This window comes from Struthio camelus, chromosome 20, assembly GCF_040807025.1.
Source record: "Struthio camelus isolate bStrCam1 chromosome 20, bStrCam1.hap1, whole genome shotgun sequence".
In the NCBI taxonomy this organism is placed as follows: domain Eukaryota; kingdom Metazoa; phylum Chordata; class Aves; order Struthioniformes; family Struthionidae; genus Struthio; species Struthio camelus.
In genome coordinates this window covers 13,503,638-13,524,554 of record NC_090961.1, presented here as the reverse complement: position 1 = coordinate 13,524,554, position 20,917 = coordinate 13,503,638, and the positions used below count along the sequence as shown (strand labels likewise).

Below are 20,917 nucleotides of genomic sequence, written 5' to 3'. Positions count from 1 at the left end.
CAGTGACCAGGTCTCTCTTTCCCTTTTCCAGTACCCCTGACAGATGTCAGCTAGCCCAAGCACCACTCTATCCTGCCTCTTTTCTAGCAGCTGTGGGGCCCCTTGCTGCTTTTTTTTTTTTTTTTTTTTTTTGAAGGTCATCTTTACAGAGGAGGTGTCTTCTTCACCCCCTGCTGCAGCTTTTCTAAATCCCCAGGTCAGGGCAAAACTGATGCCAGACCAGCTCCCTTTGGGCTCCAGGTGCAGTGGTACTGCAGGGCAGCCAGCAGCTGCAGAAAGCTCTGTGCATAGAAATAGGCATCCAACCTGCCTCCTCCTGGCTGGAGGCTGCCACCAAACATCCGGCTGGTGTGCTTACTCTTCTTCTGCTGTTGGAGCCAAACCTTCCAATGACCAATATACATCAACAAAGCTTTTCAAACTGCTTTATTAGCTGTTTTTGACCATGTAATATCACAGAGTAAAATTCATTTCACATTGATAACCTGAGATGGGTGTCCTCAGATAACTGTGACCAAAAGAAAAATAAAATAAAATAAATAAAAAAGCTGTTGCTTTTTTGCCAAGTGCCCATGTTCCAGAAAGGCCTTCAGCATTGCGACCACAGAAAACTACCTTACCAGCATCTAGCAGCGTACAGTCAGCCTCAAGCAACACAAGACCTGCCAAAAAAATGAGAGAGGACTGGACAGAGTTTGCAGCACCAGCTCTCCCTTTCCATAGCCATGTTGTGAAAGAAAGGAAACACCAAGGCGCACGCGCACACACACACACACACGCGTGCACGCACACGCACACACACGCACGCGCACACACACACACGTGTGCACACACACACACACACACACACACGCGCGCACGCACACACACACACACGCGCACACACACACACACACACACACAGAGCGAGAGAGAGGCACTTGGTTTCTGCTGTGCTGTGAGTCTGCTGTTCCTGCTCCAAGAGCAACACAACTATCCTTGTCATAGGCTGGAAAGGGCTAAAACTGATTTCTACACCCCAAAGAGAACCTTCTGTTGTCTTCCAGGCATTTGCTATTGCAGGAAAGGGCACTGAACCACTGAAACCAGCCCCATCCCATGCCATCAGCTGAGCTAGCATCTCCAGAGGCATCTCACAGGCACTACACTGCCAGAGCACTTTGACACCCCCCCCCACCCTTTGCAGTTGCAGAGTGCTCAGCACCCCCAAAAGCAAAGGCATTCACCTTAATTTAGACCAAGCCCCCCCCCCCAAACACTTAATTCCCAACCTCTAAACTAGCAGAGCTGATTTTCCTCCCCCTTTCCAGATCCTTCCTTGGCCTCTGCTGGGCAGGAGCCCTCCCTTTCGCACCACAGCCTCAGCAACAGCACATAAATCACTTGCACGGATTGGCTGTGGAAAGCCGCCATAGGTAGCAGAGCTGTTACAGCAACACCTCCTCTGCCTTGATCAGGCTTCTTTGCTAGGCTTTCTTTTCCTCCTAAGGCAATAGGGTGATAGTGGCAATGGCTTCATGTATCCCTCAGGACATGCTCAAGGAGGGTTGGGAAAGGAGATCTGTGCAGAAGGTAAGGAGGTCCTCCCATCACTCTTCCACCTCCCTGAAGAGCTGAGAGCAAGGTGTGTGTGTGTGTGGGGGGGGGGCTCAAAGAAGACCCAGGAGCAAGGCAGGGTGCAAGCAGCGATGGCTCCCTCCCTCCCACTCGACTCCGCAAGGACCTGCTCCAGGTGGACATCCCATCCACTGACTGTCGGCGTTGGGAAGAACCAGGCAAGCCCCTGACCCATACTGCAGCCCTCACCTTTTCACAAAGCAGGGCTGCAGCGAGGGGCTGTGCGACACTGGAGCCACACAGGCACCACAGCTGCAGAAATCCTTCACAGGGAAAGGGAAGCAACTAGCATCCTGCAGGAACACCCCCCCCCCCCCCTTGGCCTGTCCGCTATGTTTTGACTCAAACCTGAAGCAGTGAGAGACTGGTCTGGGGGTTATTTTTACTCCTAAATCATAACTGCTCCCCCTATCTTCCAATGACCTTATATAAAGCAGTAAACCCTCTGCCCAGGAGGGGACCAGACCAGCCCATGCAGACAGCAGCAGACTGGTACCACCACCTCCCAGGCGCCCTGCAGTTCTTGGCATGCTCCATCCCCATCACCCTTTGTGAGGGTGGCTGCTCTACGGTTTTTTCCTCCTGGGGGACAGCTAGGTGGCTCAGGGCTGCAGCACTTGGGCCTAGCACGCTCCTGCCTTTTCCTTAGCACGCAAGGAAAGAGCTTTTGCCGCACAGGGATCTGGACAGCAATGGAAGCTCCGCCTAGTCACGGCAGCTATGCTACAAAAAGTTGCTCAGCGCACCCTGCAAGGATGGCCTGCTGCAGCCATCCTGCCTGCCCGACATCCAGCCAGACCCACCTGCTGCAGGCAGGTAGCAGAAGCTGCCTTGTACACGATCGCTGTGCCTCCCTCCTGCTCCTCTGGCAGACCCAGGGCACGACCACGGCTGCCGCCTGTCCCTCTCCTTGTACTGAAACAGCATAGCCTGCCCTGAGCTATGGCCTTTGCACAGCTGCACGCTGGGCCAGAGCACAAGAACTACCGCAGCAAGCGTGTTGATAAGAGCGGCACAGAGACTTTAAACAGGGGCTCAAAGGTCATCCCAGCACCCTTCCACAGGCAGGGACAGCCACCCAGCCAGCACAGCGCCTTTGGGTGCCCGAGACTCAGCTTGAGTAAGGATCTGAGATACCCACCATACTGGAGAAGTCATATGAATTACCCAGGTACAGTAGGTGCCAGGCCCCCCCTTCAAACTCACCAGAGGTCCCTCCCAGAACCCTCTGACAGCCATCGTGGCACAGGTACAGCACTTGCCTCGGCCTCATCCAGTTCCTCTCTGACAACAAGCCACTTTCTGGCAGTTAACCCCCAGGCCAGCCATGCAGGGCAGCAGCGCAGGACCTGCCGCATAGGGGGCAGGTCAGCAGCTGCCGTCCTGCAGGAACACTCAAACCACCCCGAGGGGCTGAGCAGACAGCAAAGTCCCTGGCAGGCTGCTGTAGAGGCCATGACCCGCACTGGTGGACGAGGAGCAGAGGCGGCAACCAACTCCAGCCCTACCTGCAGGTGGGGCAGGGCCCTCAAGACTGGCAGTTGCAGGACTGACCCAAAGCTCAGCCAAGCGCTGAGGTGCTGAGCAGGAGCGTGCAATCAGTACAGTTATTATTGGCAGGGAGCTGTAGGACAGTAGTCCTTCTTCCTGCAAGCCTAGCAAGGCTCCCCGAGCTCCCCAGCTGGGGTCAGAGCTCCTCTCCACTGATGGACTTCTGGACCCAGCTGAAGGGGCCAGACAGTGAGGCCAACACACCAGAGCAAAGGGGCAGCAGGAAGCCACAAGCAAGGCACAGCTCAGAGCAGGGAAAAGTCTGTATTTATCAGGCTGGCAGGAAGAAGAGCCTCAGCCTGGCACCCATGCAGGGCTTGGCACCAGGCACGGACCTGCCGCCACAGAGGGGCTTTGGGCCTTCCTCCACGGAGCGCGCCGCAGCTTCACATGCAATTGCTTTTGGTTCGCTAGCAGCGAACGCCGCTCCCCGTTCCAAGGAGAATTCACTCTCCTCACACAGAGGCAGCAGATCCCATTCGCTAACCGCAAAGGGGGTCATGGCTTTCCAGGCAGTTACAACAGCCTCTTTGCCTGTCCTCCAGGCCAGAGGAGTAGTACAGGAGCTGGATAGGGCCAGGACATCTGCAAGGTGGGCTCAGCAGCCAGCTGGCTGGCTCCTGTGACCAAACATCTTACAGAGCATGTTTGGAGGTTGTCAGAGATGAGAAAAAGAACAGGAAGAAAGAGGCAGAAAGCCTTAAGAGTCCAACCTGGCTAACAGTCACTCTAGAGTTACAAGTGGCCACCACAAAGCAACTCTAAAAGGACTAGCTGGCCATGATGGAGAGACATTACAGCACAAAATATGCTTCTCCACGAAATACAAAGACTGTACCTCAGATAAAGGTGCAGAATACTTGCTGCCCAGAAGGGAGCAGTGCAGAGAGCCCAGAGACAGAAAAGGGGCCAGCAGGCTTCACGCAGGGACTTTTCTGGCCTCCCCAGGTCCTAAGCAAGTGGCTGCAAACTCTCTAACAGGCCGAGAGGCTGTACAGGGAGCGCGTGCTCTAGAGCACGCTAACCAGGAGCCATTGGATATTGGATCCCAGAGCTCAGGGAATCCCACGTGGGGGTTGGTCCTGCCAGCCTGGCAAAGTCAGAACGTTACAGCCCAGACTAAGTGCAACGGGGAGGGCAGGGGCTGGACAGCAGCAGCTCACCGCGAAGGTGAACAAGGAGACATGCCATAGCTCTGTCAGCATTGCAACCTCAGAGGTGACAGAGTATGTGCAGATGTATCTGGGCATCAGGCGCAGATGGCAGCAGAGCTTCAGTAACCGGAAAGTACCCAGGAGCCTGGGAAGGTTCATGTGCCTGTGCTGCTGCAGCTTCCCAGGGAATGAGATTAAAACCAGCTCAGGAGGGTTTCTGTGTAAGTAAAGACAGCTTCCAGCCCTGCCACCATCCCTCCTTACCGCTGCTCAGACTCAGGTAAACAGGCAGCCAGAGAACAGCAGGATCTGGCTAAAAACCTCCACGGAGGCAAACACATCTCAGGTGGCTGGAGTCCTACAAGCCCTGTGGTTGCCCTCCAGGATAGGATGGGCGGTCTCTAGGAGGGACTCTTCTCTCACTGCAGAAATCCTCAGTGCTGGCCACATGCTCTCCTCTAGGTAGGCAGCCACTGACGCTGTCCACACTGTCCCCGACTCCTATCGGACCGTTCAGAGCACACGTGATCAAGAACCCAAATTCAGCCAGAAACAGGGTACCACTCCCCCATGCAGCTTGGCTCAGCACTTGTCTCTACAGGCCAACAGGGCCAACAAAACAGCAGCACAACGGTTCTCTCTCCAAAGGCTCAAGTCCATCTTGGCAGCTAAATCTGCCCCACACCTTCCCCAGATATCAAAGCACAAACCAGCCAGCAGCACAGAGCAATGACATTGCTTCAGCAAATCAAGTTTCCAGTAACACGGAGATCTCTGAAGAAAAGCCCAGAAAGGCCAAACATCCACATAAGATGGTGCTTGGGCAGACCAAACCTTGTTGCACTACAGAGCACTGAAGCTGTGCACTAAACTGGTAGAGCAAGAGCTGCGCTTGTTTCCACTTGAAAACCGGACACCGGCAGCTCAGATATCCAAGTCCCTGCAGTAAATATTCCTGTACCCCGCAGACTGTGAATGTACACCCAAACTTCTCAGGAAAGGTCTCTCTGACACCAGGGAAGGGGGTTCCCATCAGACACCTTGTTTCCACTCAGAGCGGAGAAGGTCCCATTTTTGGGAAGGGGACAGCTCTGGGCTTTTCCCCTTCCACTTTTTGCCCCTCCCCTCACTCTGAGGCCCGCCTGAAGGGCGGCGCAAGAGGGAGGATGCCCCACTGGGGGCTGGCTCTGCATTCACTGCTCCTGGAGGCGAGGAGGGTTAGAGGCCCGTGAGATCTACAATGGCTTTAATAAAGATGGCGTCATCACGTACGTAGGAATTCTTCGCTTCCATCATGGAGACAGGGCAGAAGAGTGGGCAGCCACTGGCAATGTTCATTTCGGTGATGGGTCGCTGGAAGGAGGAGGATGTCACATCAGGTCGGAAAGCATCGATAATGTGCTCTCGGTTGTTCTGATCCAAAAGCATCAGGGTTACCTATGGGGAAACATGGAAGTATACGAGAGTGGCTGAATAAAAAGCACATCTAAAAAGCATTAAAAAACATCTAGTCTGGTGACCTGTTCACTTTAAGCCTGTGAAAAGTGCAAGTGCAAGCGCAACCTTAGCCACACTATGTGACTACAGATCTGAGAAAAGCCTGTAAATAGGGTCAGTGCAGAATGTCACAGAGAGCTGCAGAACCACATCCTGCCCTGTCACTGGAAACTTGTGTGACAGGACAGAGCCTCTGTCAGACTAATCATGAAAACCTGTAACTGGCTGGCACAAGAGTCACTACCAATACTTCATGCAGACATTTCACTCAGTCCCAGAGAGTTACTGTCCCACTGAGAAAAAAGGAGGCGCTTTCCCTGCATCAGTACTCTTCTGGCTCAACTTCAAAGTGTTTTGGAAATCTGTAAAGTCTAGGAACTGAAATCTGAACTTCTGATGTTAAGTGAGGATCTGCATCCTAAATTCAGAGTCCACAAATGACAGTGTTCCCTAAGCCCAAATTTGCACAAAGGCTTTGCTCACTTTCCAAATATGCTGCTGTTCTCCTGTTACTACCTTTGCCCTTTCATCTGTCCTGCCTTGCAGTACTTGGTACTTTCAGCATGACTGGGGAATCCCAAGAGCAGCTAATGTGCCAAAAGCTTGTCTTATTCTTGTGCTTGCTAAGTAAACCAGACTGACAGTGTCTAGAAGCTCACGTGGGTGCACAACTATAGAGGAGCACATCTCTAGGCAAAGTAGGCTTTGTCCCAAACCTACCTTCTGGTTGAAGGGCCATCGCAGAAGCGCATCATTGGGGCCTTTCATCACCACAAAGAAGAGAGACAGATGGGTCCCACGCCCAGTGCCGTCCCCGTTCAGGTAAACACGCAGACACATCTTGTAGCCATACTTGCTTGTGTAGAAAGCTATCGAAAGTGTTGCAAAACAGACATAGTGAGCGTCAGAACCAACAAAGCCTGATACCAGCAGTTTCTTTTGAACTCTGAGGGCTCTACAGTTTGGATCCTAGAAGAACCTAAGTTGGGATATTATCATATCTGCACCAAGGAGAGGTTCCAGAAAGTCACCACACACAGAGCACAGTCAGATATGATCTTAGATTGACTTCAAAATAGTCAATCTTCAAAGATAAAGTAGTCACAAGCCCCTTAGTCTAGATAACATGCTGTTGTAGCGCAGACCAAGAAAACCGATGACCCTTCAGACTTTCCCTATCCTACTACTACGAAAGCTCCCAAGACAAAGCCAGAAGCTGGTGTTCTGCCTGGGAGCAACTGTGATTCCTTAACTGCTTTCCCACCACAGTTCAAGCAATCATGTAGCATGCGACTACTAAAGGCCTGAAGGCACCAGAGGTGTCAGGGTATACTTTAGCCCCCCCTTTCTATTGCAATAACACTGACAAGTAACAACAAACAACCCCCCCCCCCCAAAAAAAAAACAGGTGGGGGTAGAACATGCCTAGTACTCACTGCACCTTCTTTCTAAGCTGACCGCCCCTGAATCGGGGGCAGAGACATGGCAAGCAAGCTTTGCTCTCCCATCAGGATCTCAGATATTCAGAAGTGGCAGGGGCACAGCCAGGTATGTGGCCCCAGGATCTCGGGCTCTTTCTTGAACAGTTCTGGGAATGCTCATGTTGCAATACCAGATCCGCCCAGTCTTGCCACAAACTGCCCTCTCACAGCAGCACAGAGGTACAGGCTAAGGATCGGGGAGAGGCTCAGCTGCCTCAGGGCACACAGCAGGTGATCAGAGCAGACATTTTCGCTATGGGGCTCATGCACTTTAATGAACAGGCAGATAGGCAATAGCAGTGAGGCCGTGCCCTTTGACAGGCTAAGCACCTGGTAAGGAGCAAGAGATCAGGGCTTTGTCATCTGCTTCCCCACTGACACTACCCAACTCACTTTCCTGCTCACACCTCTCTACTCATTTCACCTAGGCTGAATGATTTCAGGGCAGAAGCTACTTTCTACTAATAGCCCAAAGAGCACATCATAACAGCCCTCTGAGTCAGGTTGGGGCTTCTGAGCATTTTCATAACCCTGAGCACGTAAAAATTCTTGGGGAACTGGAAGAAGGATGGCTGAGCAGAGTATAACGACTATTCAGCCCAAGCGCCAAATGCCTTTTATGCTGCAATACCAGGCTCAAGGCTCTGTCAGAACAGTGACCTGGCCCCTAGCTGGGAGCAGAAGGGCAGGGAAAGTACACAGGAATCAGGGCAAGTGCCAAGCAAGCCTTCCCCATCCAGCTGCTGACGGTCACCAGCTGATGGTTTTCAAGCAGAAGATTAGTTTTGGACTGTCCTGTTTAATGCCCCAGGTGAGCCTTTCTTCTGTGAATTGGCCTAATACCTTTTTGAATTCTTTTATGCTTTTGGCCTTTACAAAAGCCTGTGACAATGATTTTTAACTTACAATGCTGTTGAGTGGTAACTGTAATTCCTTTTATTTGTTTAAACCTGATTTAATTTGGTATTTCCTTGTTCTCATGTTTTAATACAAAACAATTAATTGCATCCATTTCCCTTTTTTATCCTAGTTATGATTTTCTAGACCTCTCTCATTCCAGCTGTCTCCTCCCCAGACTGAAGATTCGTTTCTCAACCTAATTTTCTCAGCTAAATCAGCAACAGGAATGAAGACCTCTAGTCTAGAGCGGCACAACCAACTACCGCAGGAAACCAGGCCTTGTACTTTGCATTTGCAAGACAAAAACGTCCTTTTTCCTCCACATACATCCTCATGTACTAGGCAGAGACAGCCTGTACCTTCCAGTTCCTCAAGCCGCATCCAAAACTTTTCATTACCAGACTGCAGATAACAACCAGCAATATAAAACATACTGTCTGGTGGCCCACAAAATATTGTTTTTCATTTGATGACACAATTTATAAAAGTCCCGATCCCTCAGCTATGAGGCTGACATTTTCCTGCCTTTCCCTCCAAGGTGATGTACCATGCAGAACCACTCACACGCCACCAAACCTGGGTGGAGGACAGAAATCAGCCAGCACACAGCACAAGAGAGGAGGTGAAAGCAATTGCAAGGTGCAGCTTTGGGAACAATTCTGCTGATCTAAACGCCTTGAGTTCACTGAGAGGTCTCCTCCCCTTTCCTTCCCCATCCCCTCCCATCACGTTCCCTTCCCTGGGCTGACTCTGAGGCTCATCATATCCCTCCTCAAGCAGCCTCGATTCTTCAACCTAGGAAAAAAATCCAGCCCCCTGGGAGGACAGCAAGTTGTATGAGCTGACGGAGGAGTCTGAGGAGCCCCAGAACTCAGACAAAGCAAGCAGCAGACACGTGGCCAGGAGGAAGGACCTGACAGCTCAGTCCAGTCTCTTGAAATTGCAGTCTCAGGAGACATTTAGGTCGAAAAGCTCTCAAGCACTGCACAAAAAGTAGACAGGATGCAAGACTTAGGGTCCTCTCTCAAAGCCAAACAAAACAGACTCGACCTGATTTCTTCACTTTGGGAAAAAGAAAGGAAGTGCTGCCCTACAAGAATTTGACGGAGAGCTGGGGTTTTCCACAGCTGTCACTGACTTTTAAAAGGAAATGGTAATTGCACGCAAACAGTTTCAATAGCACTTCAGTTCCCCTGAAGGGGAATCCTTTTCTTTCATTTTTCCCATGAGAAAAAGGATTCTAAGCAGCCAGCATCCAGAAAATGGACTTAAAATTCATTTAAAACTTTGATTGTTTTTCTTATATTTTGTGACCCCAGGACTACCCGATTTTGTATTACACCAGGAAGTAGGCTCTAGGTTGGACATTTGGGAAGAGCTCTCCGTCAGGCTTAGACCTAAGCTATTCCTACTCAGGAAAATGCACGTTCACCTCCTCAACTACTTCTTAATGATGCGAGCAGCACACAGAGCAATGAAATCCTGCAAAGAGACGGTTTCATCTCACAGCTGCAATACTAGGATGTGCTTTCATAAGCAAAAAAGCCAGCTCATAACCAACTGTTTACTGATTGAGGCCTTTTTTTTTTTTTTTTTTTTTTTTTTTTTTTTTTTTAAAAGAGCACTAGGAACAGTGCTTGGTTGGGTAAGTTCTGCAAGAAGACTCCTTCTCCTTTAACAGATATTCAAGAAGTTCTCTGGGTATGGTTTGGGCTTTTATTTAGACATTGTCTCTTGCAACTTCATGCTCTGGGCACTAAAATATATTTCTAATTTCCTTCCTTGCTTAACCACTTATTGCTAGCTGTACTGTTTCTGAGTGTTTTAATTCTAAGGGATTATGCAGGGCTGTTTTGGGGTTGAGGGCTGCCTTTTCCATTATGGGAAAGAAAAAAGGTCTTCTGTAATGAAAAAGCCATCTCTTCCAGCAGAGCAGATTCATTTACCCCAATTGTTAAAGAAGTGGTTCAGTCTCCACCGGGAAAGGGGAAGAGAGAACAGAAGTATGTCTGAACGGCCATGCACATCACATGCCTAGTTTAGCACTAAAAACCCCATACCCAGTTGAAGCACAAAAGACGTTTGCTATTTTGCAAGTCTGTGAGCAATAACCTGGGGAGAAGATTGCAGGAGAGCGGCCCGTTATCGCCTCTTGACGTTTCCTGGCAAATTCTGTTATCTTCCAGATGAAAACACCATCGTAGGTGGAAGCTTCCAGGTTGCGGATCTTTTCTTCCATCTCAGCCATGGCCAGATCTTTGAGTCCAATGCTCCTTTCCAGCTGTCGAACCTGCTCAGTGGGATACATGGTGCAGCCTTGTTAGAAACACGTACTGCTATGAGACCTAAGAAAGTCAGCAGACACTGGAATCTCCTTCAGGCCTAATCTTTAGTAAGAAACATTCTCCAGACGTGACAGGGGTCAGAAAAAGGAAGAAATTTAACACCATAAGCTGATTCATTGAAGCTTCTTTTTGAATCCTGCCATTCTAGAGGAGATGCATTAATACAATTCAATGCCTGAGCTGGAAATTTTCCTATAGTGAACAGAAAAATTCTCTCAATGAACAGGTTGTTTCTTTAGTAACACAAGAGATCACACTGGGGGTGAGGGGGGGAGAATCAATGTTGTGATAAAACTAGACTGAGAAACAGAAGAGCCAACACACTGCCAAAGCGGGGGGGGGGGAAATTATCATGGTTAATCACTGCTAGGTAATAGGATTATGTCTGTTTTGGCAGATCCCTTATCAAGAGAACACAGGTATGCTACAAACTGCAGAACTCCCAGTCACCAAGACACAACGGCAGGGCTCAGCAGGAACTGTGCAAAAGCATACCAGCTGGGGCAACTTCTTCACGCTGGCCCTCCATGCCGTGCTGGGTACAACGCTACAGTGCGGCATCAGTGACTAGATTTCTTCTGAAAGGTCCAGAAGGAGGTCATGCCCATGAATTCAAGAAGGTTCAGTGAAAAGCTCTGTCTCATGGGAAACCCTAAGAACATCTCAATATGTGCATAACTTGATTACTAACAGAGACTTGAACGCTTTAGGCACATCAGTTTAAGGTCCGCCTTCCAGGAAGCTTTCAAGGGCTGAGCACAGACACAAGTGATATTTTAGTTCTGTCTTCAGATTTACAGAGAGTCAGGGCTACATTGTTAAGAACTGCTGAAGTGAGATGCTCTAATTACAGGAGAAGTGAACTGAAAATGTCTCCAAGCAGAGTGCTAGAAAGCCCAAGCCAGTGGTTACACACCTTGTTACTCAGTGTTTCAATTTTCTCCTGGTCTAGTCGATGTTGCCGACTATATGCTTCAGCTGTTAGAGATACTCTTTCCACCTCTCGATTGAGCACACAGACAATGTTTTCAAAGGTCACTGTTTTCCTCTCGAGGGCCTCACACCTTCCTAGGAGCTCCAGGGACTTGGAGAGATCTGACTCAGAGCACAGAGCATTTGCTGCCAGTAGTGGGGAGTTGCTTTGTGATGAGGAAAAGGCAGCATGATGCTTTAGGCCTCCAGATCCAGTCTTGAGGCTCAGCACAAAACTCAGTAGCATATACAGATGCTCCACCAAACATTTGCTTTCATGTTCTGGTAGCTTTTCATTTTCCACCTACATGAAGAGAAATACATCCCATTCAGCAAGCTCAATTCTACGCTGTCACCATCCACAGAACAAATTCCTCCTCTTGAGGTCACAACGTTAGCTTTAAATTATAAAGGGGAAAAAATCAAAGAAAAATAGTTAAAACACTGCTTGTTGGAAAGTTTTTGAAGAAAAGCTGCATTCATATACAATGACGGATGTTTAACGTTTCCCCAGTTGTACATACTGTTCTACTCTGTCCTCCTTCATTACTTCCCACAAGGGCTCAGCCAGAGCACCAAAGGACAATGCCTCGTGTAATTCCCCTAAGGAGGGCTGTACATCAACATTGCCATTAGGAGCTGGTAAAACTAAGTCGCATGGAGAAATATCGACTGGGCCAAGCTATGGCTAAAGAATAAGGCACCAGATGCTCAATTCTGCACTTACAGCTATAAGCACAGTAGCCACAAGGAGTCTCAAAGCACTCAGGGTATTCTCCAAAGATAACATTTCCTTCTGCACTAAGGACACAATTAGTTCACTCCGTGGACACCTAAAGTCCGGACGGCAGATCGCTCATGTACATTGCATTTGCAAAAGGTTTAAAGCACCACTTTGTTCAAATATCTGAACACAAATATCTGTAACAAGTTGGATCACAGCAGTGTGCAGGTTATAACTAACACTAGAACTGAAGACAAGTCCCTCGCTAAACATGAACAGGCAAGCCCTTACCATCTCAGCACATCCGACAACCTGAAACCTGCAAGGCACTTTACATTTGCCACAAGTCTTCACATGGTCCTGAAACTAGAAAGGAAGGAAGACGCGTTAAATAGATCTTATGTGTCCCAAGTGGCTCCCTCTTCATCTCACTGAAATCCAGAAAACTGAGGACAAACTAGAGAATAACAAAGACACGGCTAATCACTACCTTTCAAAGTGGGTGGTTAAAACTGGACACTGCCTGCTATTAGGTTCAGCTTTCACTGTAATTTAAATACAGCACTGACACCTGGAAGGAGTTTTTCCCCCTCCTTCTCTTTTTTGATGGCTACAAGGTCTCTTCAGATAGGTATGCAAGAAAAAAAAATAGTAATGAGCCCAATATATAGCACATGTTAGGGAGGCTGAGTAACAAACTTAAGCTTCACTGAGCGTAGAGGAAGGGGGAGGGATGAGGAACAGCCTCATAAAACAGATATAATTTGAAAATTGCACAAAAATGTAGATATCTGAGCAACAACAGTCATGGCTAACGCAAACCACCTGAAGGCAAGATAGTTTGAGAACCATGTTTCGTCCCAGCAATTCTGCCGGTCTTTGCTAGCACTCCATCTTATCATGCAAGTCTTAAAGCTTCTTCCCTTTTCACTGCATCCTCCCTTGTCACTTCCGGGGTCATTGTGTCCGAGAACTGTTTGCACATCTATCCAAACTCATGACTTCATGTGACCCAGGCTGGGACATGCCACAACCGGGTCTTTTCACTTCTAGCTAGACATTATAAACCTGAGATCAAAAAGCTCCCTGGTGATCCTGCCTGAGTATTTTATACTAATTACTACAGATACACCTGTGCAAGGAAAAAATTATCTGACGTGTCCAGTATCCCCTTGCTAGAGTAGAGAAGAACATCACACCTCAGTCACTTCAAATCTGGCAACTGCAACCAAGAACGGAGACCAACGCTGGGTATCTTGCTGGAGGAAGTGCCAAGAGCCCCCCAACCTCCAAGATGAGTCATTTGGGTTCCCACACAACGTATGATTAATAGTAACAAGCACTGGCACATTATCATCTTGTTTTTGATACACCTCTTATCATTAGACATCAGCGGTCTATTCTGAACAACAACTATATTCCACATTTAACACCTACATTTACCATAATGTGTCACTTAAAGCTGTTTTTAAAGCACTTTTACAAAAAACACTCCTAGGTCCATCTGACTTTCTTACTTAATGAGTCAGGTTACTCTGAGTTATGTGCTGCAGGACTGGAGCACAATGTCTGCAGTCATCAGCCAGCAAAAGGTTGGAGAGAGTTAAAAGAAGTTAACATTTAAACAAATGATAGCTCACCTATGGGAATCCTAGAGGCGCAAGCCTCGTCCCAACTGGACTCCCGCTTCAGATTGCGGACAAGCAGATCAGCGTCACAGATCACACCACTAAGTCCTTAATTACACTGGGTACTCTTTACTCATCTTTTTGATGCTTCTGGGTTCCCTGCCCTACTGCAAAAGCCTTTTGTTACAGCAATAGTAAAAATAATTGTCTGTGTCAGGCAGGACAGTTTCAGATGAACATGCTTTTTGAAGATGTTTCCTAAAACTTTTAGACTTTTTAGACTTTTGTGTCTTGCCTCAGGAGCCAGCAGTGTGGAGGCACTATTAGAAATGGATGATTTATTAGAAATACATTAGTTTAGCTGCAGAGGGGATCACTTTCCCTAATTACAACAGTGGCTGACATAGTTGCTTTACACAGAGCAAATCACACTTTCCACCAAGGAGCGTGGCTTCCTATAGGAGGCTATGTTACCCAACTGCAGTAAATATAGAAGCCAAACTTAGGCTGCCTTAGTAGTATTTAACACAAAACTGCCAACAAGTGCCTGATTAGTCATGTTCACTAGCATCGTACCCGTATTTTGAGCCTTATGGAAAGGTCAAATTTGCACAAGTGGCAGCCACTTTATTGTTTTCCCCACTCCACTCTTACGGACTTGGTTTTCCTCCCAGCTCTCCAAGAACTCCAGTCACAGTCTATCAGGACCCAAAACACTGCCATTACATACAATTCGCGAACGGTCAGATACCTTCTCTCTTGGAATCTTCTTTTTCCCACAGCCTTCACAAGTCAATGGAAATTTAGGGCAGACTTCATCATGAGCCTGTAAAAGAAGTGACAGGAGACTATTCGGTCATCTGAAAAAGAGCTCCAGTAAGGTTGCTATGATGAACACAATTCATCCTGTATAGTTCTATACTTTATTACAGAAGAGGGCTGTCCTCTAAAAGCACATTCTCAAATCTTGGTCACACCGGTGAGTCTGTGTGCCGATTCATTCCTATGATCTCCAGGCTACCAGAGTTTTGGGTGTTTATGTAGCTTCCAAATCTCAACCTCCATTTAAAATTTACTATAATAACTTTAAGAAAAAAAATCAAACAACTGCTTTGATGGACAAGATAATCAACAGGAAGCTCCATTTATGGCTCTGTCAGGAAAATACATACTCAAGCAGGTTAAGTGAAATAATCCACTGTCTCAGTAAGATAATCTGTATATTTTTCCACTGTAATGGTTATCTGTTAAGTAAAGTAAGAATCCAGAGCCCACTTGTCACGTGCTGAGCTGAGCTGTCTGATAAGTGTCCTCCCATGCAAACCAGTTCACAAAACCATTTTTCAAACAGAAAGAAAAATATTTTAAAACAGTTTGATTTAATAACCCCTACACACAAGTAGCCACGCCTGCAGCAAGAGCACATGATTTGTTCAGCTTCTCTGGCCATGAAACAAGTAATCACAGCAATGCAATACTCTTGATCCTCAGCAGATACTAGGGCCAGCAACACCAGCTAAATTGGGAATGCTAGAACATCGCCCTGCTTTCTGTATCACTTCCGTAGTGCTGAAACCTTCTCTTTTTTCACACCAACTACTTGAAACAAGTGAGCAACTTCATACGTTGCTTTTCTAATTAGGGTTCCAGAGAACTGGTTTTGCTTTTTTGGCCAAGGTTACATGATGCGTCACCGTAAATTCCACTAATACGCAGTTCAAAATTCAGATTAAAAGATAAGCATACTGAACTATCCCCTCCCATAGTAGTAACAGAAAAAAAAAATCAAATATTCAAAGTAGTTATGTGAAATCAAATGCTTGGAAAACTTGGTCACATTCATTCCGTACAAACTTACAGCATTAAAACAAGTTACTATTTGGAAGGGAGGGGGAGAAAGAGAAAAAACATACACTAGCTAAATTACTGTTACCACATCAGAAACTAGAAAGTGAAACCAATTAGTGGCTCAACTGTGGCTGCTTAGTTACTCTCTCCTTTTTATATTTTAAATGAGCACAGTCAAAAGATTTGCTGCACTCTCCCTAGAAAAGCAGTCTCCCAAGCCTGTGGTTCAACTGGGCATTGCTAAGTGCATATACGGATACCATGGATTAGTGCCATTGTCTACAGAGGAAACTCGTGAGGTGGGGCGCCTTACTTCATCCCGCTTGCGTAGAGGGGTTGAACCCTTTCTTCTACCCACCTATTGCTTTCATGTTCTAGAGACAGCAGATACTATCTTCCCTGCGACCCACAAAATGCTGGCATAAGAACAGATGCTACGGCCTGGCTGAAGGAAAGGAAACTTCACTGTAAATACAGCTATTTAAAAAGGGGGTATTTAAAACTTACATTTTCCTGTGCCAGTTGCTATGCACCAAGTTACTACCTCCTCTCCAATCAGCTTCACTTTGTCCTCCCCTCTCTCCCCACCTCCCAGCTATTCTAAATACACCACAAAGCATTTTAGTTCCATTTAGACTCCAAGTAGCACCAATATATAAACTACAATATACACACATCTCCGAGACGTATACCGAGTTTGCAGGAACAGAAAGGGAAGTGGTAGTTAAACACTACAGCTAAGCTGAAACTGCAGCCAGTCCACATGCAAATTGTTTTTAAGACCCCCAGAAACTGGCTTTAACCAGCACAGATCCAAACTCCTAGACAAACATTTCTGTAAAACCAGTTTCCAACTCTTCTGGAATCTCCCCTGTTCCAGCCCTGCCCCTTCTCCCTCTACAGGGGTGTCAGAGAAAGCTGTCTAAACAGAGACAAACGCGCTATAGCCGCTGGAAGAAATTCACTCCACCCAGGAGTGGAGAGTCAGGGGGTGCCATTCAAGCTTGATCCACTGTAGTCCACTCCCCCAGGCATGGAGCAATCCTGGTGCTTACAGCTCTCGCAAACCCACAGCTGTGAGCTTCACTGCCACGAGGACAAGCCTCTCTGACATTCAAGTGTACAGCCCAAAGGTTTTAGGCAGCTTTTGAAAGCCATCACTCTGAACAGGCTAGATAAGAGCAGTCTCTCTTCCGTTACGAACTTGTCCTGAAAATAAAATCAGATGGGGGTCGGAGAGATGAGACAACAATATAAGAATTACAGTGGAGCTGGAAGACACTTCTCTGACTCAGACCTTAAAAGCTACTCTCCAGTTGCCTCAGGGTCGACTTCTCACCCATCTGTTGTAAACCACAGCACAGAGCAGCCTGCAGATCAGGCCTCCAGAATTTAACAGCTGAAGTAGAAAAGTAAAACTGGGCAGAGTTAGTAGTCTCCACAGTAACGCCTTGTTCTTCCCACTCAGCTAAACCCCAAACCGTTGATTAACCTGAAAAATCAATATCCCTCCCTAAAAACAAACTGGAGGACAACCCAGTAACACCTCTGTACAACACACGCAGGTCACGCCTCAATCAGAACAAGCACTTCTCTATTAAGTTCAATTGAGAGACCAGGAAATCAGCTATTTAAAACCTCTGGAAGGACCATGATAGCCCACGAGCATTTGTTCAGTGCGCACATGCTTGTGGGTTACTACTGCAGCTACTCAGTCCACCAACACCTACCCATGCTCCTATCGAGAGCAGTGCAAATCAGCACTAACGGAGAACACTTGACACTTTTTTCCCTTGCCTCGAGGTCCCAGACAGCCAGGCCTGCCTGTGTATGTAGCTGCACGTGCGCGTGCCGTAACTCTCGTACCTTAATATCAGGAAAGTAGAAAAGCGATTTGCAGTATTTGCAGTTGAGGTTTCTCTCGGGGCACTCGCGCTCAGAATGGCGTTCCTTTTCATTGAGTTTGATCATTCCCTTACATGCCTGGCACTCAATCAGCATGAACGGGCAGTTCCCCTCATGGCAGCTCTGTGACAACAAGAGCAGCACATTTCAATATAGCCATACAAAAAAGCGCAGACACACACACACACACACACACATATGCAAAGAAGATGGTTTCAATAACACAAGCTCATCTTGTGAGGTATGTAACAAGCACTTCCTAAAGAATGTCAGGATGGGCTGCTCTACTGGGCCTGCATAAATAAGACAAAAGGGAAACCTGCAGTTTAATCTGACTGCCATTCGGGATCTCGAGGCTCTGCTAAACTTGACTTGAGCTATGGAGAGGGTACTGTTTTCCCCTGTTCGCTCTTCAGCTCCAATGAAAAATGATTATCCTTGTATCACGGTGGCAGAACAAGACGTACATGTGCTCCTCAGCTGCCCTGTTCAGAACGTGCCATGTTAATGCAAATCCATTTTTGTGGAGGCTTTCAACTGCATTGGGCAATCCATCAGCATCAGACTACGCTCCCCTGCAGCTAAGGGCAAAGCAGGCAGCTGAGAAAAACAACCTTTGAAACAGCTGCTACAAGATGCCTCTGCCAGAGCCCTGGCAGGAAGGTTATGACAAAAGGGCAGGGTTGCCAGAGACACTAGATACAGCAGAATAGCAGTAGGATTGGTATAGGCTGCGCAACTCATCTCCACTGCAAATATGCTCCCACAGCTGCAGGTTGCTCTTCGAAAGCCATTAGCCCCCTTTGAGCATGGCAACAGCAGCCCTGAGCATTCACAGAGCTGAAAGACTGGCATCAGGAAGGGAGCAACTAAAGGAAGGAAAATTCACAGGAAAGCAGGGGAAAAACAACTGTGGTGGAACACAGCACAACAAGAGACAATGCTGGCAGAGCTTTCATAGTCTTTAGCCCAGGTTTTGCCACATCTAGCAAAAAGGTCCTTTGGCATCTCAGCCTAGGCATATTAAGAAAGCGAGCTCAAAGTTGTAGAGAAAACCTTGAAAACTCTTACACCTCTGCTGTAAGAGTTGCCTATCTAAGTTTAGAGGGAACCTGAATCACTTGTTCCAAGACATATGATTTGTCTCATGCACCTCTGCCAGGCCCACAGGGACTCGGAAGTCTCTGGGAGAGGAACTTGCCACAAAATTCAGTTACTTAGGAATTTCCTACTCTTCTGAGGTCAAGTATGTACCTTTTCATTTCATGTCTTTTCCTTGTTACGGAAACTCTGAGGAGAGACCTGCTTGAAGCCTTCCCCACGCAGATATTCTCTGGATTATCATGCACGCTCCTTGCGCTATTTTATAGAACCAGGCAGTGCAGGGCTGGGGACCAGGAACCCAACTTGTAAAGAGCAGAGCTGACTGGGAAAGGGGACTTTCTAAGAACGTCACAAGATCTAATGCCACATACAAATTTCTCCCTTTACTGGGACATGTTGGAGACAGACATCCAAGCGAGGCATTACGAATAATTAAACCTCAAACTGACCAAAATAAAGACTAAGTTCAAATCAGTAACTGCTCAGGGCCTTTGAGCTTTCGTTGGGCATACGTGGAAAAGCGAGGGAACAGGAATCCATCACAGCCTTAATTCTGCTGTCCAACACCATGGCATTCATGCAGGTTGCACAAAAATTGGTAGAAGTGATGCCACAGGTTTCACAAGGGCCTCATTCCCTTATGTTTTCAGAACAAGCACCTTAACTGCAGAAGATCTTCTACTTTCAGCATTCTTTGGTCTTACTAATTAGTGTTTAAGACTGATTTCTTTGACAGATGCTTGATTTGGGGTTTACTGGTAGGATTTCAAAATGGCGTGTTTCCTACGTTGAAGAAGCATTTGAAAGCTGTAGGTTTTATAAAACATTCCTACAGAAAGACTCTGGCTTTGCCTATTTGCCTGGAATGTAAGAATATTAGGCTATGTGACACTCAAAGAAGCTGTCTCCAAATTCTTGTGTGTTTTCTGATCTCCACCGTCCCAGAGGAACTATTTTGCTCAGAAGATTCTAGTCTGAAGGGGCTGTGGGGATGGATCCCCAGAACATTTGAGTTTTAGAACAAAAGCCTTAGATTGAACTTGACTTGGCCTCAGCAGAAGAACTTGCTAGGAGCACATGCTGGCCTAGGCCATGTAGAACGTGGTCAGCCACATTCAACCAGCTTCAGCCCTTGCATCCTTGTCATCCCTGCTGCAGATAGGGTCAACTTGATTTTGCAACAAAAAGACTAAAGCTACTTGTCAAGGATATTAAAAGTTGCTACATTGAAATATACTGAAACTTAGTATACAACTGTTTGACCTGTAAGGGACATTCAAAGGAATTGCAAACTTCTGATCCAGCGATCAGCTCCATAAGCCTTCTAGGCTGCAGTTAACAGTTGCAGTCACAGTCCTGTGAACAAGTGACCAAGATGAGCTGTTCCTATCTAATGAGGTCACAAACTCAATCACTGGAAAGTGGGCTCCAATCATGACACCACCCTAATGCCACTAGGCACCTGTACATTTTTAAAACGATACTTGCTTCTGGAAGACAAACACTATTATTAGCAGCATGAAGAACTGCAGTATTGACAGATGTGCTTTAGGTGTGCTAAAAACACTGACCATGCCAACCAATTTCTAGGATAGAGTTATTGGAGAGATCTCTCTTCCTTTAAGTAAGGGTTTTCACTAGCACGCAAAGCTTCATCTTAATCACTTAGATCAAAATGGACAACCTTAGGCTGAAACTTCAGGAGATAGCTTGACCTTAATGTTAAAACGGACGTTTTTGACAGAGGCCATATTCTGTGGCCCACAAATGCTGAGCGAAGACAGGCAGAGCCCCCGCTCTTTTGGTTCTCAGACTTCACAGCGGTGAATCAGCCAAGGCTGTGTCTCAGAAGCGTGAAGGTGTGGGCCTTACACAGAAGTGTTATCACAGCATTAGACTAAGAACACCACAGGCATTCAGAAGAGGGCAGATGAGACAAAAAACACAACTGGGACAGATGCCTTTCACAAGTTGGAGAAATCAAGCCTGTGGTGAGTAGCTTAATTTCAAATCTAATCTCTTTAGTTTGTCAAAAGAGTTGAAAGCACCTCTTTACCTCAGTGGGCTTTTACACAAATGACTGCATGTGATCATGGCTTTGGCACCTGCCTAATATCTGGAGTCCAGCAAATTCCTCACTGATAGTGAAATGCTGCCCCAAAACTCCAAAGGTTCTGTGTGCAAACTAAGC

The 20,917-nt window shown here is 47.2% G+C and overlaps 1 protein-coding gene across 16 annotated transcripts in view; it reads right to left on the bottom strand.

The window, feature by feature from the left end:
• Positions 1-408: 408 nt before the first annotated feature.
• The window catches only part of TRAF2 (TNF receptor associated factor 2), a 39,463-nt gene continuing 18,954 nt past the window's right edge, over positions 409-20,917 (bottom strand). For 9 of the 16 annotated variants that reach the window (XM_009668071.2, XM_009668070.2, XM_068915316.1 and 6 more), the window contains 7 exons: positions 17,584-17,745; positions 14,621-14,695; positions 12,533-12,607; positions 11,462-11,821; positions 10,313-10,490; positions 6,540-6,688; positions 3,415-5,759 (listed from right to left, as the gene is read on the bottom strand). In XM_009668071.2, coding sequence (XP_009666366.1) covers positions 5,541-5,759; positions 6,540-6,688; positions 10,313-10,490; positions 11,462-11,821; positions 12,533-12,607; positions 14,621-14,695; positions 17,584-17,745 — 1,218 coding nt within the window. In that variant the 3' untranslated portion in view covers positions 3,415-5,540. Of the gene's footprint in view, positions 663-3,414; positions 5,760-6,539; positions 6,689-10,312; positions 10,491-11,461; positions 11,822-12,532; positions 12,608-14,620; positions 14,696-17,583; positions 17,746-20,917 lie in introns of those variants that run through there. The other 7 variants (XM_068915321.1, XM_068915322.1, XM_068915324.1 and 4 more) reach the window with 4 other exon arrangements.